The sequence below is a fragment of the Neopelma chrysocephalum genome, unplaced genomic scaffold (assembly GCF_003984885.1).
Source record: "Neopelma chrysocephalum unplaced genomic scaffold, ASM398488v2 Primary Assembly neopelma1_26, whole genome shotgun sequence".
NCBI classification, from domain to species: Eukaryota; Metazoa; Chordata; class Aves; order Passeriformes; family Pipridae; genus Neopelma; species Neopelma chrysocephalum.
In genome coordinates this window covers 13,437,827-13,455,351 of record NW_020897695.1, presented here as the reverse complement: position 1 = coordinate 13,455,351, position 17,525 = coordinate 13,437,827, and the positions used below count along the sequence as shown (strand labels likewise).

The window sequence follows — 17,525 nt, the reverse complement described above, 5'->3', positions numbered from 1 at the left end:
GGGACAGAAGCTATGGGCTAAAATCCAGAATTTACACATATGGGTTGGAAAGCTGAAGGATCCTGATGCTGCCCCCCTCCCCATAGGGTGAGCCGGATGTCAAAGGAGATAGCCCAGTGGGAGCACTAAGTGGGAAAGAGGAAGAACATGCTATGTCCAGGAGGAGAAAGAAATGTGATGGAACAGGAGCTGTTTGCTGGCTGCTCTTTGCTGACAGTGGTACCAAAGAAGGGACTCTGCTTAGGAGGTGGTTGGACCCCACATGCCCCACTGCCACCATGATCCTTGGGGTGACTGAGGATGGAGAAATAAGTCTACCCCACAGAGGGGAGAGTTGATGGTATACAGGCCAACAGTGACATTGGCACAATGAGATGACAATGAGATACAAACACGTCCCCAGATACCTAGAAATGTAGAGGTGCTTCAGCTGTGGGAGCAGCCTCAGCCCCCTGATGCCTCCATTCATGGCAGCATCCCAGAGTCCAGCAAGGTAGGATTCCATCCACAAGGCTGTCACATCTAATGCAGGATGTCCCTAAACATGATCTGCCTGTGGAAGCCTTCAAAGGCACCGACTTTTCTCCATCAATTCAGATCACTCAGTTATTTACTTTAGGAGGACTGCTTCATTTGGTGCGAGCTAGGAGCTGAGTTAGCAGATGCCACCCTTTGAGCATGTCACTGCTTGTTGGCAAGTGTATGTTGGGTGTCCTTACTTGAGAGCATGACTAGCGCATCACAGGGCACCGAGGGTTCAGTACACATCTATAATCTCGCAGGACATCTGCAAGAACATCTGAAACACCAATGTTCTTAGTAGATGGAGCATCACTCACCATTCAGCATCAGACAATGTGCTGGCAACTACATATTTCACTATTGACAAAAACACTGCAACCCCAATTTACCTTTCAGCATTGCTTTTATTTTGCACTTCCTTCCTCCTGCAGAGTGAAAGACATTTTTGTTTAGAAGCAGTATGGGATGAAGTAAAGTATACGTGGAATGTCAGTACAATAACATAACCAATAATGCATGTAATCTGAACATTTATGATGTATCTTACTGGTTTCCACTGAATTGCAGGAACAGAGTAATCCATTTCATCTGAAGTCACAGACAGTACCTTTCTAATCCAGTCTCAACCTGTTTTATATATCATTCTATGCTTGGTTGGAGGTATCTTAAATTGTGTTGACACACTACTCCTGCAGCAAAAACTACAGATTTTTGCAAACAGGAACAAATTGATGTAACATTTTGCTCTGGAAGAAAATTTTGTTAGATGTGTGCTGGAGGGTGAGCAGGAGAGGCAGGACATGTATTCACCAGGGACAGTCATACTTTAGTCTTATGGGGTTTTGCAAAAGACTGATTTCAACAGTGTGCATGTTCTGACCCTCACTTTGAACCTCAGAGTTCAAGGAAAGATTGTAGAAGTTATGTGGGTGTGGATTCTGCCCTGCCATGAACCTACTCCATCTTGGAAGGTGGCTGACATTTTTTTGTTTTTATCAGCAGACTAACACCTACCTTTCAGTTCTCCTTTCGCTTTGTGCAGCTGCTGGCCTTGCCTTTATCTCTTTATGTTTTTCTATGCACTAGTAGTATCTCAATTCAACAAAACTAAACTTGGCATATGGTTCTGCCCCTGGCTCGTACAAGTTTGCCCTGCCAGGAAAAGCCATTGAACCCTAATACTCTCCAAGACAGTTGTTGGCAAGGTCCAAGAAAAGGAATTTCAACTTAAACTACAGGAATGTTTTTAAAAGACATGGTTTCAACTTCTTTAATGTTGTCAGAGGGTGCTCTCTGTCTTCTTACAGGCAAATATCCTTTTATCTTTGCTGGTCAGAGGGCTGGCTGTGGTTCAGCAGTTTTTCTTCCTCCTTAGTGAGGCAATGAAAAATACCATCCCTTATTAATTTCTTTTTTAAAAAAATCCCCCCCCAAAGTTGTAAGTTAATCACTTCAATCCGTCTCATAAAAGTACATGCTTAATTACCAGAAGTAGGAGATTTTTTTTTTTGCAGGCAGTCTTCCTATTACCAGTAACTTCAGCAACTCACTTCCCAGCTTGCAAAATCAAACAGAGGCGATCAGCCTTATCTGCTTCTATCTGTTGCAAGGTCACCTTATTAGCTGGAATAAGAAGGTAATAAAAGGAAAACAAATAAAATAGAATTCCCAAGTGGCTGCTCCCCTATTTACAAGCTTGCCCTTTGTCTCAGGTTTTGTTTATTTTGTGTATCAAAAATGACAAAACAAGTCAAACTTCCAGAGCACAACCACAGGCATTGATGCCAAGTAGGAAAGACATAAGTGCAGCCCAATACTTAGCTTTATATTTTTATGCATTTGCAACCCCATGTCCAGCTATTGGAGAAGTTGCCTTTTATAATAGGCAACATTTTAATAATGTACAGACCTACATTTTTTATAAACATCAAGTTGCTTCTGTTTTGTAGTTTGGTTTTTTTTTTCAATGGCCAGTCAAAGTAGCACTCAAAATAAAACACAGATCAAAAGCACCACAGTTTTTCTTTTTGGCACTCTGGAAAGGTGAACTCATCCTCCCAACCTCTCCATGGAATTGCTCTGAGGGGTCAGAGAGTGAGCAGTGCATCTGGCAAGGTACACACAGATACAGCTCCTGTCTGGGTCCTGAGGGGCACCATGGTGAGAAGATGTCTCCCACTGAACACAACAGGACTGCTCCCACATGTATCATCTAGTATGTGTTGAGTCCTCCCTGAATCACAGCCTAGGGAATGATAAGTAATAAGAAGTCTTGAGGGAATAAAAAGAAAAAAAAAGCACAGATGGAGAACAGCTGAGGATCATCTGGTCCATCTCTTTTGAGCTGGAACTGATTGAAGTGCTACATTGGTCCTTCTCTCATAATTTCATTAAGCTTGTATCTCAGTCTTTAGGAATGTCCTAGTATCGGGACACATCACATCTACCTAATGATCCTGACATGCCAGTGCTGCTGTTACTCTGAAAGGAGCATTGATTTGATCGCTTCTCACTCATGTACACCAATCATGGGCCATGACGGTGGCCTGTGCCTCCAAGGCATTCCATGTACCCAGCAGGCAGATTCTCTTCTAATCTAACATGAGCCAACTTGTGGCAGGCGTTCGGACGTCAGGGGTTGATGTAAGATGGCCAAGCCCAGGTCTTTACTGATTCCAAGTCATCTGGCCCCAGCTACCTGGTAATGAGTTTCTCACAGGCAAATACCAGAGAAGTGATTGATGCCAATAAAATTATTACAGAAATTCCACTGTTCCATAGAATCATAAAATCATAGAATATCCTGAGTTGGAAGGGCCCCACAAGGGCCATCGAAGTCCAACTCCTTCCTTCTCACTGAACATTGAAAGAGGGTTTCTGGACCTAAAGTTAAGGGTATAGGTGACTGGCTTTGGGCAGCTACCTACAGAAGGAATGAAAACCATATCACTCTGTGCCCAACCCACCACCACCCAAGGACTCTGCTCCTGAAGAAGGTAAAGACAGAGATCAAACATAGACCATAACTACACATATATCAAATGTAGGCTTAGGGTTTCTCAGGCAAAATGCTCTTGTGTAGTGCCTTCTGTGCCCTGAAAGAGAAGTCCTGGGGGCATGACAGATAAGTGAGGTTTTAGGCCATTGAAAAAATACAGAGCTGCCTTAAGAGCAAGCCAACATGCTGTGATGTTAAAATGTTTTTTTAATGGTTATTTTTCAAGATCCCTTCCCTGGCTGAGATGCAAGACGAAAAACTGCAATATCAGTCCAGATATATGGAGCAATGATGTTGAACTTGGAATTACAGTACTATGGCTGCTTGACCCTCAACTCTGGTTCAGCTGTTGCACTGGAAACACTGAAATATCTGAAATACAGTGAAATGTACTTGTCTCTTTCAAAAAGTGGTAGTACCATCTACTGCGCCGTACTTACTACCACTCTTCCAGCCCTTCCCTCCCACTGATACATGTATGCTCCAGTGCTGAGACGTTCTGTATTAATCAAAAATGACTCAGGATAAAGTACTTCTGCTTCTCAGAAAAACCTTCAGAATTTTGCAAGAAATTACAAAAAAATATCTCCATCATGTCACTTTTTCCAGAGAACAGCTTTTTTAAGAATAGAATTGCTCCCTTTTTGAACCTGAGGACCCGGTCAGCCTCTGGTGTTTCCTGCGGGCAGAAGTTCCTCGGCTGAATGACACACTGCAGGAAGAAGAAGCTCCTCTGACTTTGAAGCTGCTGCTTGCTGGCTTCTCTTGTGGCCCCCATCCTTGTGTCAGAGGAGACAATTGACAGCTATCCCAGCTTACTTTTTCCACACAACTCATGGTCTTCTCAGCCCCTGTTATAAACCACCACCACCTCTTTTTCACGCTGAACAGCCCTAGCCTGCTAACTCGCTACTCACACCTTTGTCCCACTCCATCGAAAGACCTGAGATAGGGAGAAGGACCTCCCTCACCGTGCCATCCTGTAAACCACAGTGTGTGTTTGGAAAGGGCCCAACGGGGTGGGTGCAGTTACTCCAGGGCTGTATCCACCCTACTGCCACTGACCCATGGACGTGCTTGCATGTATGACCACACTGAGTGATTGCAGTGTGAACATAGCCACAGCCTACACCTAAAGCAAACAATATGAAAAGGCACGAGGAAAAATAAAGCAAAAGAGGGCTGCAAAAAATAAATGGTAAGGGCAAGGAAATCAACAGCACAAATATTGAACCAGGGATAAATTAGTTTATCCATGTATTAAAAACAGCTCCAGCGAACAAGGAAAATACTGACAGAATACCTTCCCACCCACAGGATATGTGTTTGGTTGCAAATGTCTAAGTGAGAAAACAGAAACTTGCATGCCAGTGTCTTCGAGTAACATTTCTTTCTGCAGGGGTGGTGTAACAGCTTCTCCCACCTGTCTGTGTGGGTGTGTATGTCTATATACACCTAGATGTACATAGTCTACAGACTACAGATCACATTATGTCATGCCACATTCCCACCAGACAGCACTGTGACTGAAATTGTCATGTGGTGGGAAGGGAGAACCTTCATAGACCAAGATCTGCAGGAAGGAGCTGATCCTATGCAGTGCTGGAGATCTGGCTCATGCACTGTACTGGAGCAGATCCAAAGCATAGCAGGTGCAAAGGTTTAGGCCCACCCTTGCACACGAGGCTGTCGTGTGTCTCCTTGGTATGGTGGGACTGACTGAGGGCAAGAATCTGTGGCTATTTTTCCTGAAAAGCAACCAAACTGGCATACTCCCACCCATTCCTTGTCACAGCATGTGGGTTGTTGTCCTTCACAGCAGGTCACAGTGCTCTCACCTTGGTGGACAGTTGGAGTAGCTCCACGCCCACCAGGGTTTTCTAGGAAGCACTTTCATGCAGCACTGGTTCCTGGCAGAATCATGCTTGTGAGTTGCCTAACTCTAGAGTGTCTTGAAGGGAACGAGTCATCCAAAGTAGCTCCTCTCTGGATAAGGAAACAGTCGACTGGCAGTGGAAAATGTGGCATTTGTAATGCCTCATCCTTCCCTGGGGCACTGCTCATTTCTCCCTAAGTGTTGCCTTGACTTACTGAAAGCAATTTCAATTGAAGCCCTACCTGGTGTTCAGACATTGCACACTGCGGGTCACAGTGCTAAGCGGAGCTGTCCGACCCTTACCTCTCCCTGCAAAACCGGAGATGCTCTGCTCATGCCAGGGGTGGACCCAAGCTGCTCACACGGCCAAGCCCCAGCCTTGACTCCCACTGGCAGGATGAAACCACAGCTTGTAGTATAGTGACCTTTGTGCCAAGTGAGACTGAGCAACAGGTTCAAAATGTATTTGTCTCTTCCAAAAACTTACTACCACTCTTTCCAGCCCTTCCCTCTCACTTATTTTCATTGTCATGGATTTATCCCCACAGGGTGCAGTGGAGCCTCTGTGTCGTGCAGGACCCGAGCAGGGCTGAGCAGGGTGTGCATCATCTCCCCGAAGCAAAATGGGAGTGAGAGGCCCCACCCAGGAGCTCCCCAGGGTTTAACCCAGAACCAGCAATCCCTCAGGACTTCAAGGGCGTGAAGGGAACTACTTAGGAAGTTTTGGCAATTAGTACAGCCACTCACAGACACCTTTCCTTAAACGTCAAGGAAAAACTGAAACATCTAAAAGGGTTATTAAACAGTCAGGAACCAAAAAATTTTCTGGGAAAGTGAACTGCATGTCTGGTTCGCTGATCCACGGGGCAAACACCGTCCTGTGTATGCCAAGTGCTGCTACTGGACATGGGTGACTGTGGGATGGAGTACCACAAGGTCCAGGTTTCCCTGTCACCCCCCTCAGCCAGCCCATGCTGGGGTGCTGCACTGGTCAGCATTGCCCCGTCCTGGAAGCCATTGCTTGCATTGCACCCACCTGGATGTCCCCTTGCCAGGCAAAGGTTCAAATTCCCAAAGCCCTTCACTATCAGAGCTGAGTACGGTGGGGTCCTTCTCCTTTGATAAATTTGTTTTCAGGCTATGAATGTATATGCAAGTGTCCATTATGGTTTCTGTGGTTAGACAACAAGCCTCTAGTGACCTAGGTCTGTATGATGCCTCAAGGAGGCACAGCAGGATTTAATGGGAACTGATAAACATGGAGGCAGAAGGGCAAACCAGTTTCCATTATAGATGGTGTTGACCATGAACTCAGTCCCTAGGTCACAGAGGATCCAGCCATCTGCCCAAATGCGATGGTCACCAACACTAGATTGGGTCACTTGAGGTCTTTCTCTAGCTGAGCCTTGAAAACCTCCATGGGTTTTCATACTGCCTCTGTGGGCAAGTAACATCCTAGTGACATTTTTTCCTCTGACGGCCATCTTAAAAGTCCCAAGACAGAACCTGTGCCTGCTGCCTCTTTTTGTACTGGCCACTTCTATGTTGCCCCTGTAACTCCTTTCCAAGCTCATGTCAGCTGTTAATAGGATCAGCCTGAGCCTCCCTGTCTCCAACCTGCCCACATCCCTCAGCCTCTCCTCACAGTCTCCTGCCATCTTGGTATCCTTGAGCCAGACCAGTTTCCTATACCCCTCTTAAACTTGGGGGTCCAGCGTTGGAAAAAACAGCCATTGACTATGTCAGGGCCCTGAGGGCACCACTGAGACTGGCTTCCCCTGCCCAACCCCACAGCTTCCCTCTCCACCCTGCCCATGGCCCAGGACCCCATTTCAGATTTCACAAGCAGGTCACTGACCTTTGTTTTTTGGTGTTAAAAGTATCTAGAGCCTTAGAAAGGGCACTGAAACACCCAGCCTAACAACCACCTACTGTCTGAATCTAGAAGGTTTTGTTTTACAGTCTAAAATACTTTTTCCTTCCTCAGTAATGCATTTTCAGGAATGTTATCTTCTTCAATCCTTTTCATTAAAAAGTTACGTGGTACAATGCCCCACACACTCAATTTTTAAGGGCAAAGTTCTGGTTCTCCCGGGAAAGCTTTTACCACTGACCTGAGCTCACCCCAGACTTTTCTCTGAGACCAAGCGAGCTGCAAGCACCACAACACTTGCTGTAAATGAGTGCCCACCCTGTGCGACTTCTCTCTGCAACTCCCAGATCCCCAAAACGAAGGTTTGCTACTGCTCTTCTGTGGACGGCAAGCAGAGCATCTGATACCTGAAACACGTCAGAATTAGTACCCATTTACTCCTAACTTCATGGTTTTTTTGTGCCAGACACGGTTGGAGCCACAGCACCACTCTTCCAGTGTGTTGCATCACCAGGACTTCCTTCTTCGAAAACACCCCACTGGTTGCAAGATTGTGGAATTATGTGTGTGTGTGTGAGACACTCTTGCAATGTGATCTGAGGTTTCTGAAGGGTCAACAGAGGGCACTGAACCAAATTCCTTGGAAATTTTAACTATACCACACTCAGCAGAACAATATATCTTATATATTGCATCTACTTCTACTACTTATCACCCAGGCAAACATACTATCCTTCAAGTTATTTCAGTATATGCTGTGACTGAGATGCTGTACAAACTTTCCAAGTTTCAGTGAATTCTTGTCAATGACATCAGGGACATTTTAAAGTTTTTATGTATATTTCCTTATCTAATCAGTCAAATTATGCTTTAAGGTTCAACTGAAATGCTAATTTCATTGGGCTTTGTTCCTTGTAAAGGTATACAAAGTATTATTTACCTTAGAATACAATACTCTTGGACTTTGTTTATACAATAAATTTTTAAAACACACTGTTAATTCAAGAACACTTACTTCAATCTTCATGAGTGTCATTGTGAGCCTTCCTGTTAACCATGCACCTGCTTCTTCTACTGTTTAAAGAATGACATGGTATAATAGCCCTGTTTGAGGAAAATATGACGAACAAGATGCTGAAAAATTAGGATTGTGTTCAAGAATGTGGGGAAGGTGCAAAAAGACTCATTACAGCCAGCACTTGTGAGATCAGAGAATCATGGAACAGTTTGGGTTGGAAGGGACCTTAAAGATCATCTAGTTCCAACCCCCACTGCCATGGGCAGAGACATCTCCCACTAGACCAGGTTGCTGAGAGCTCCATCCAACCTGGCCTTGAACACTGTGAGGGATGGGGCATCCACAACTTCTCTGGGCAACCTGTTCCAGTGCCTCACCATGCTCACAGAAAATATTTTTTTCTGTATATCTAACCTAAATTTCCACTCTTTCAATTTGTACTCATTACTCCTTGTCCTATCACTACAGTTCCTGACAATGAGTCCCTCTCCAGCTTCCCTGTAGGCCCCCTTCAGATACTGGAAGATTGCTATGAGGTCTCCACACAACCTTCTCTCCTCCAGGCTGAACAGCCCCAACTCTCTCAGCCTGTCTTCATAGGGGACGTGCTCCAGCCCTCATATCAACTTTGTGGCCCTCCCCTGGACTTGCTCCAACAGTTCCATGTCCTTTGGTGGAGTTCTCAGAGCTGGATGCAGTATTCCAGGTGGGGTCTCACAAGAGCGGAGTAGAGGGGGCAAGTCACCTCCCTCACCCTGTTGGCCATGCTGCTTTTGAAGCAGCCTAGGATTTGGGCTGTAAGTGTACACTGCCAGCTCACGTTGAGTTTTTCATCAACTCAAGTCCTTTTCCACCAGGCTGGTCTTAATCACTTCTCTGCCAAACTTGCAGGTGTGCCTGGGATCAAATACGTCTCCCCAATTCATACAGAACAGTGTGTAACGTTTTGTACATGCCTAGGTAAACAATGTTAGTTGCTTTTCCCCTATCCACCAATGCTGTGTATACAGCATTGCAAACAAAAATGTATTTTTGTGAGATGTGCAAACAGAAGTGTATTTTGCTGGAATTTGAGTGGAAATGTGTGCCCAAGATTCTCCTCTAAAAACACAAAGTGTGCAAAAACTCCATGCAAGCACACTACTGCAGTTCTCACATAAGGGTAACCCACCTTCTGCCCTGGCAAACCAAAGTCTTAGAGTTGCCCATGATCTTCAGCCACCTTAAAAAGTCCACCACATCTGAACCACTGACTTGTCAAACCTAGCTCACTCACTAGTCTCATATCACCTTTTTTCATGTGTGTGGTTTAAAATATCAGTAAACAATAAATTTCAGCCACTGAGCTTTGGACACTGTTTTATTTTGAAAATGTCGGTGCTCCTTTTTGAGGTGACTTCCAGACGCATTTTGGATGATCACACTCAAAGTGTTTCCCAAAAGCACACCGCTTTGACACTGCAGTGATTGCAGCCTTCCTTGCAGCCCTGGTCCCACTGGCAGACGTTGGACAAACCCTGTGTACACAGAGGACGGAGATTCTGCCATAAAACGCACCTTGTTTGGCAATCTTTTCTTCCCATGGGAACTGGAGGAAAACTCACTTCTGTTCCTGCCTTCAAATATTTATGACAGAATTAACAGCCCTAGTTTGTTTATCTGTCCTAAAAGTGAGGATCACCAAGTAAAGTGCTGCCCACACCTTCTGCACATGAGCAAACATCTCCTAAACCTTAATCTCCAACAATGATGGTAATAAAGAAATGTCAGTTTTCAGATATTCCATGTTAAAAAACTTTCCAAATGGTTTGTTACGAAATGGGGCTCCAGCCAAATTAACCAGAGAGTCTAGTCCTTCTACTGCCATTTGCATGAAGGCAGCCATGGCTTACAGCTGGCTGAGAGTTAATAACAAGGGTTATTATCAGACTTCAATAATTTTCCATCGTGTATGAAGATCTAAGGAGACCTGATGTACTTAGAAATGCAGAGTTCCTGGCTGTCATGTCTGTAGACCTATGAGGGACTGTGTCAAGTCACGGTTTCCCAGGTGGCTGGATGTGTCCCACTCTATCACAGCTGCTACCCAAAGAGCTGTGCTTCTCAAGGGTGAAGACCCATGTTGGTAAGAAGGAAAGGTACTCAGAGCACTTTGCCCTCTCCCCCACCACATATGCCTCTCTCCTCTTTGAGGACAAGACTTAGGAGCACACAAGTGTAAAAGGCAAAGGCATTGCCCCTCCTGGGACATGGCTGCCACATGTGGTGAGCTAGGATGGTCTCCTGAAGCAGGGGGCTTGGAGCAAACAGCTCTTGACCTCTTCTGGGGACTTTCCTTCTTTCTGATACAAAGATGAAAAAGGCATGAACCCAACTCCAATGGCATTTCCATCCACAAGTCTATTTTATGCTCCTGCTTGACACGGCATATCTGCCAGTCATGATAGACCTGACAGGTTCTGATATGGAGGCTCACAGAAATGTGTCCTTAGGTTTTCTGCACATGCCACAACTATGACTCACTTTCTGTGGTTACAAGAAGACAGAGACAACCTAGCAAGCTCAGAGGAAACAAGTGATATGCCTGAAATGTATGAATGATGCATACATTTACAGGCATCATTATATTTCTCAATTAGGATTCCAACTACAGAAAATTTCCAAGAAAAAAAAAATGTGGGCCGATATCTTACAAATGATGATTCATGACACATTCACCATTTTGACACCTGAATATGGAGTAATCACTGATGCAAAATCTAGCAGATATCTGGATACCAGTCATGTAGTTGATCACACTGCATGAATGGGAATCAGCATCATCCAGAGGTGTAAAAAAACCACTGCTTGAGAAAATTAATTTTACCAAACATTAAAGAATTGTCAACTTCAGTGGGATGGGGGATGTGTTGAACATGGACAGTCCCAGTGAAAGCAGTTGATTCTTCACATGCTGCCTGTTGTATTGTACCAAAATTACTGTTTGACCTACACACAGTAGGAATGGTGAGCAAAACCCCATCCTGGTTAAGGGTTTAAAGGAAAGAGCAGCAACCTTACAATGAGTAAGATGTCAGGAATGGGTAAGTGAATATTAAAGGTGTCAGATACAAATTGCAAGTTAAAAGGTGTATGTGAATGATAGAGGAAGCTGAAGGAATTACTGAAAGGCTCCACAGCATTATAGGCAGCAGCAGGCATGGAGCCATTTCAACAGACAGGAAAGTCAGGAACAGCAGAACAGAAATATCAGCTGCCTTCAGCATCTACTTCTGATTGTGATTCTATTTTGGGATAGATCCTTTCATGGAAAATAACTAATGCACAGGCACCTTCCACAGCCACCATGTTTACTTTCAGCCTTCCCTGAACTGGGAAAGCTCCACAGCCGCAGGGTGTGAAGAGGAGGAGCAGCTGATAAGCCTCCGGCCCTGATTTTCACAATACTGACTCAGAGTGGATCGGCTCCCTCCGAGGCTGTCACTGCCACCACAACACTGCCAACCTGCCAGTAAAGATGCAATCAAGGTGACTTTGCAAGTCAGCAGGTCAGCAAGTGAGCAGGGGTTAGCAGGTCGACGTGTTCAAAGGTCGGTGGGGACTGGGGACGCCATCATGAGACAGGCTGAAGAGGGGCAGCACAGCACCATGCCCCCTCCAGCAGCTCTCACTCCTTCTTCTCCGCTGGGACCTGCACCAGCTGGGGCGCAGCTGTGTGCAGCAGCATGAGCCCGCAGAGTGTAGTGGAGAGGCCGACCCACCACAGAGGCGACCATGTCTCCCCGAAGAGCAGTTTGCCCAGGACTGCCTGAAGGAAAAGAGAGACAAAAAGCTTTGCTGGGCTGAGCTGCTCCAAAGCCTCCTGCACTGCCAGAGCTGTGAGGATTTCTACTGCAAGAGACGGTCCTGGGAAAAAAAACGTGCTTGAGGAAACTCATGCTGGGGCGACCAACAGAAACGGCTGCTGCGGGTGATGCTGGAAATGACTGACTCTACCATCCAGCCTGGAAGCACAGCTATACTGTGGTCCCAAAGCAGGACCTTGGCAGATGCATGTGTGCTTTGCTGCCTTCCCATCACTTCTCAGGAGCCAAATCTCCCATTGACTGGGCAACTCCAGTCGATTATTGGACACCACCATAAGCTGTCTGCCAGTTGGAGCACAGAAACAAGGTGGACTGCTGCCAAGAGTGAAAAGCAAGCAGAAAAAACCTGCAGGTCAAAGATCCTCTTGCTGTCACTAGTGGCAGTGCATCTTCACACCCAGCTAGGGTGACTCTGGCTTGTCACAGGTGAGGTGTTGCAAAGGAAAAGCAAAACAAAGCAAAGCAAAGCTTCTGGCTCTGGCTCTCACTGGCAGTTATCAAAGTTCAGCTGTACAGCTGCTGCAAGGCACCATGCTGGGCAGCAGTGCTCCTCCTCCTGCACCATCCAGAAAAGTTCCACTGCTTCTGCCATGAACAACTATCAAAGCAGCTGGGGTCTGATGCAATCATTTCATGTCTGCCTGTAACCCTTCCTTTGTGGCCACTGGTGGTGGTTCTGCTAGGAGATAAGCTAAGACCAGTGGCAGCCAGTGCGAGCATTCTCACATCGCTGTGCTCCTCAGGCTTCAGCGCCTGGGGAAGAGATCTACTCACCGAAGAGATGAAGTTGGAGGCTGTTGTTGTCACAGAAGCAGCAGCCGAGGAGGAAGAGAGTCGCAAGGCTTTTGCAAAGACTGTCCACATCACTGCATTGCACGCAAACACCAAGCCAACACAGCTGACACGAAGCAGAACTGGCAGCTGCAGGACAAAAAGGAAAAGCCTGTGTATTTTCACCTCACTAATTCATGGGCACTTTGGAGCCAAACCCAACGGCATGGGCTTTTGAAGCTGAATTACAGCTGCTATTAAATGAAGGTGAATATATAACTCACAGAAGGAAATGGAAATGAGGAAACAGCCCTGGACAGAGCGTGAGCCCGGTGTGTCCTGCTGTGAGTTCAGCCTCAGACTACAGGCTAGGAAGCGCTAGGACAACGTGCAGCAGCTGCTACGCCAGAAGCCAAATTTCAGAACACTCTTCAGCTCATGATGTGGTGGACACAAAATGCAGGGATATGCCCTCATCACTGTACATATACAGATGTATAGAAAATGGTGAAATTCAGAACTGACAGGGACAAATACCAAAGATGTAAATGCCAGCGCTGTGTGGGGTCCAGGACCTAACTGTTGTGAATTTGGACTGAGACCCCAGTGGTCCCAAAGCACTGGTCCTCACCAGCTCCCTGGTCTGCATTACTGCTGCAGTGAGGGCAGAGCAGAGATCTCTGTGATGAAAGGGGCTTCATGCCTTATCTTGCACACTCACTGGAGAGCAGATTTACTGAGAGGTCTCTACTCCACCATTTAGCAGCAACAAAACCACCTCTGAATTCAAAGGTTGTCAAGGCCAATTAGGTCCTCAAGAAAGACCTCCCTCCTTAGACAATCTAACCAGACACGTAACAGCCTCAGTCTGAAAAAAGGGCACAGTTGTGCCTAAAAAGTCCTCACCATTCACAGTCTCCCTTGCCCCCTCCTAGTTTAAGCTACTGAGGCCATCTCCCAGCCCCTGGATACCATGTAGTTGACGTGAAGACACCAAGGGAGATCACAGGCAGAACACGACTCTCACAAACGCTCAGGGAACACACAAGGACAAAGGAAAGCAAATCTTTGTCTAAGCCCGTAGCAATCATGGCTTCACAGCCTATCACCTTTCAGTCCATGGTGGGATTTGTCTTGAAGAAGACAGAAATGTAGGTGTGAAGTCACCAAAAAACACAGCTAAGAGGTGGTACCTGCCCCATGGGAATGGCTGCACTGCAGCCCCCTACCAGCTGCTCAAATCAATGGGGGCCACCAACTGTGCTCTGCTCCCACTCAGAAGAAAAAAATTATATACTGCAAGCAGACAGGGATTTCCGAAGCAAGCGATGTTGCAAGTACAAAGTTAAAAGGAAAAGACTGCAAAGAAAATCCCTGCTCGATGGCTGGCGCAAGCTCTCCGAGGCTAAAACCCCATTCCAGTGAGCGACAGTGCAGGTGTGTGGTCTCATTTTGCCCCACCTGTGGCAAAGGTCTCCAACTTGATAAGGGCAACAGTTGAAATCCAATATCACTCCCACCAGTGAAGCCCTTGCTTTCCTATCCACCCTGGCCAACCCTGTAGGGAGAGATAAGAGAGACAACCATTCCCCGACACTACCACTCCTCTGAGGATGAAAACTTCTGCCATGTTATGGCTGTCCACGGAATGGGGTTTGCCTCCCAATTTCATCCTCTGCCTCTATTACCAGACAGTTTTACCTTCCTAGGGGCAGTTATGTACATCCACATACCTCTAGGGGGTAGGCAGATCTGGGAGTAAAGAGATGAGAGGGCAAAACAATTCTCCGTGTTTCACCTAAATTCAGTATATTTCCATAGTCCAGGGGTTGGACTAGAGACCTCCACAGGTCTTGCCTGACTGGAATTAGTCTGTGAGACTATCAGTGGTGAAACAAAGCTGGCTCCCACCATCACAGCAACTATGCTATGTTCAAAAGTGACCTTGAACCCAAAGGTTTTTATTCTGATCTTCTTCTATTGCAGAGCCAGGGAAATCAGCTGCAGTATGCTCTGCAGGTGGTGCATGCCCAGAAGGAAGGTTTATCAGAGAAAGGTCAAGTCCCTTTGCACCTCGGGCAGTGGAGTGGTCATCCCAATGGCATGCAGACGGAGAGACAGGAACATCCCCACGTGTTTCCTTCCGCACAAGGAAGGAGGGAGATATAAATTCCTCCCCAGCTAAAGACTCAGCTGAGCCACCCCAGTGAGTCAAGGATTACTGTTCTGATTGCTTTTCTAAGCATAGATTAATTTCAGTGTACATTTCAGATAATCCAGAATCACTCCTGAAGTGGCAGAAGTAATTTTAGATGAAGACTGACAGGGGAGCGGAGAAAGCAAAGTAAAACTTTTGTTCAAGTGAAATGACCCCTCCTGGTCAGGTCACTCTCATGCTTGGCCATCCCAACACATCCTTTTGGCCAGGAAATCCCTCTTTGTGCTGCTGTTGAGTATCCTGCTACCCTACATCATACACTCTTGAAAGCATCAATACACTTTTAACATTTGCTGGCATGTTCCATGCTGCACAACTGATGGCTGCTATTATACTTTGAGACTTCTGTAGCTCTTCCTTAAACACAAAACTCCTCCAATCTCTTTTGTCTTGTGGCTGCTCCGCAGAAATGCCTTTGCAGCAAGCATGTAGGATTCAAAGGGAGCCTGTGAAACTCTTAAGTGTCTATAGTCCTCCACAATTTAAGCCACAAGGAACATTATGGCATCTACATAAAACCTGGCTAGTTTTATAGCTAAACTGATTAATTTAATTGTCACCTAGAATGGACCTGAAAACTGAAGGAACCAATTTACCCAGAAAAAAGAAACACAGTCACAGAATCACAGCATAGTTGAGGTTTAAAGGGACCTCTGGAGTTTATCTGGTCCAACCCCATCATTCTTAGAGCAGGCTATCCCTGTCCATGTTCAGATAGTGTCTGAATATCTCCAAGGATGGAGACTCCATCACATCCCTGGGCAACCTGTGCTAGTGCCTGGTCACCCTAACAGTGAAAAAGTGTTTCTAGATGTTCAAAGCAAACTGCCTGTGTTTCAGGGTGTGCCCATCACCTTTAGTCCTGTCACTGAGCACCACTAGAAAGAGCCTGGCTCCATCCTCTGTGCACCCTCCCTGCAGGTATTTATACACATTGATGAGATCCCCCGTGAGCCTCCTCTTCTCCAGGATGAACAGTCCCAGCTCTCTCAGCCTCTCCATCATCTTTATGGCACTTTGCTGGACCCTTTCCAGTAGCTCCATCTACTTTTTTGCACTGGAGAGCTCAGAACTGGACCCAAAACTCCAGGTGTGGCATCATTAGGGCTGAGTAGAGGCAAAGGATCATCCCCCTTGATCTGCTGGCAACACTCCACGTCAATGACATGACACTTTGTCATAACACTTAAAAAAAAAAAAGGCACCAACCTCCCACCCCAAACAAATACACAATATTTTTTAGAAATTCATCACAGAAAAATACTCTGAAAAGATGCTGTCAACATTTGCAGTAATTCCATGCTCTGGTATTCTGTCAGTGCAGAGCACAATTTGGGGATTTTTTTTTGGGGGGGTGGAGGGGTTGGAAAGAGTATAAAGATTTAAATTTTTTTATTTTCCTTTCTGCCACCCCTTCTGATCTATCAGAAAAGATCAAAAGGATTGGCAGGTACTGAGGTTTTGCCTTTTTAACCCTCTCTAATAATCACACAGGTAGATTTTATTTTTTTCCTGGTGCAAAGCTGGATTTTTTCAGCTCTAGTTTCAAATCCAAATGTACATTTGCCATATGAGTAACAACCTATACCGAAATTAATCTCCCCAATGCGTTTTCAGGAGACGTGTACGCTGCCTACCTCAGCATCTCCCCACTCACACGCGACCTCGTGTACCTCCTCATCTCTGCTGTGCCTGTGCCAGAGTTCACTCCTGTAGGTAAGGACACTGCTACTGGGGTGAAAGGACAGCAGTCCCACGTAACCTCAAGCTCAAGGAGGTTTGAAAAACGCAACCGCGATAAAGATCCCCACCAACGAACACACAAGGATCAGCTGAGCAGCACAGTAGAAATCAAGGGCTCCGCCTGTCTGCTCTGGTAAGGACTGAGCTGAGAGAGAATAAGACCGAGAAAAGTAATGTTATTAGAAAAACAGTGCACTAAGAACAAGCATTTAATACTAAAGAGCACTGACATCCTGCTTCTAAAGTAACACTGACGTAGGGTTGGGTTTGGTCTGGGGCATTCCCGTACCACGCTTATTGTCTTTACATCTCAGCGGCTTCGTTTCCCTTTCCCTGCTCCTCGTTTACGTCGACACCGCGTATTAGTCAGCCCTCCAAGGCTGGGCTCCCCCAGGAGGTGACTCAGCGCTCCGCTCTCCGAGACCGCCCCGCTTTCCCTACAAATCCAGGGTAGCCCCTGGGAGCGCAGGAGGAAGAACCGCCGCGCTCCCGCCAGCGCAGCCGTGACGCCCAGAGCCGCCTGCGGGGCACCCGCACCGCCTCCCTCCTTCCTTACCGGGCCGCCGGCCGCCTCCCCGCCCGGCCCCAGCGCCAGCTTCGCCGCGGCCGCGGCCGCCGCCCCGAGCAACCCAGCGGCCGC

At 46.5% G+C, this 17,525-nt stretch overlaps 1 protein-coding gene across 1 annotated transcript; it reads right to left on the bottom strand.

The window, feature by feature from the left end:
- Positions 1-9,629: 9,629 nt before the first annotated feature.
- On the bottom strand, positions 9,630-17,525 carry TMEM42 (transmembrane protein 42; the record flags this gene model as incomplete). Its single annotated transcript, XM_027676111.1, has 3 exons — positions 9,630-12,095; positions 12,928-13,074; positions 17,442-17,525. Coding segments are annotated over 3 exons (372 nt in total), but the record flags the coding sequence as incomplete, so codon positions are not given.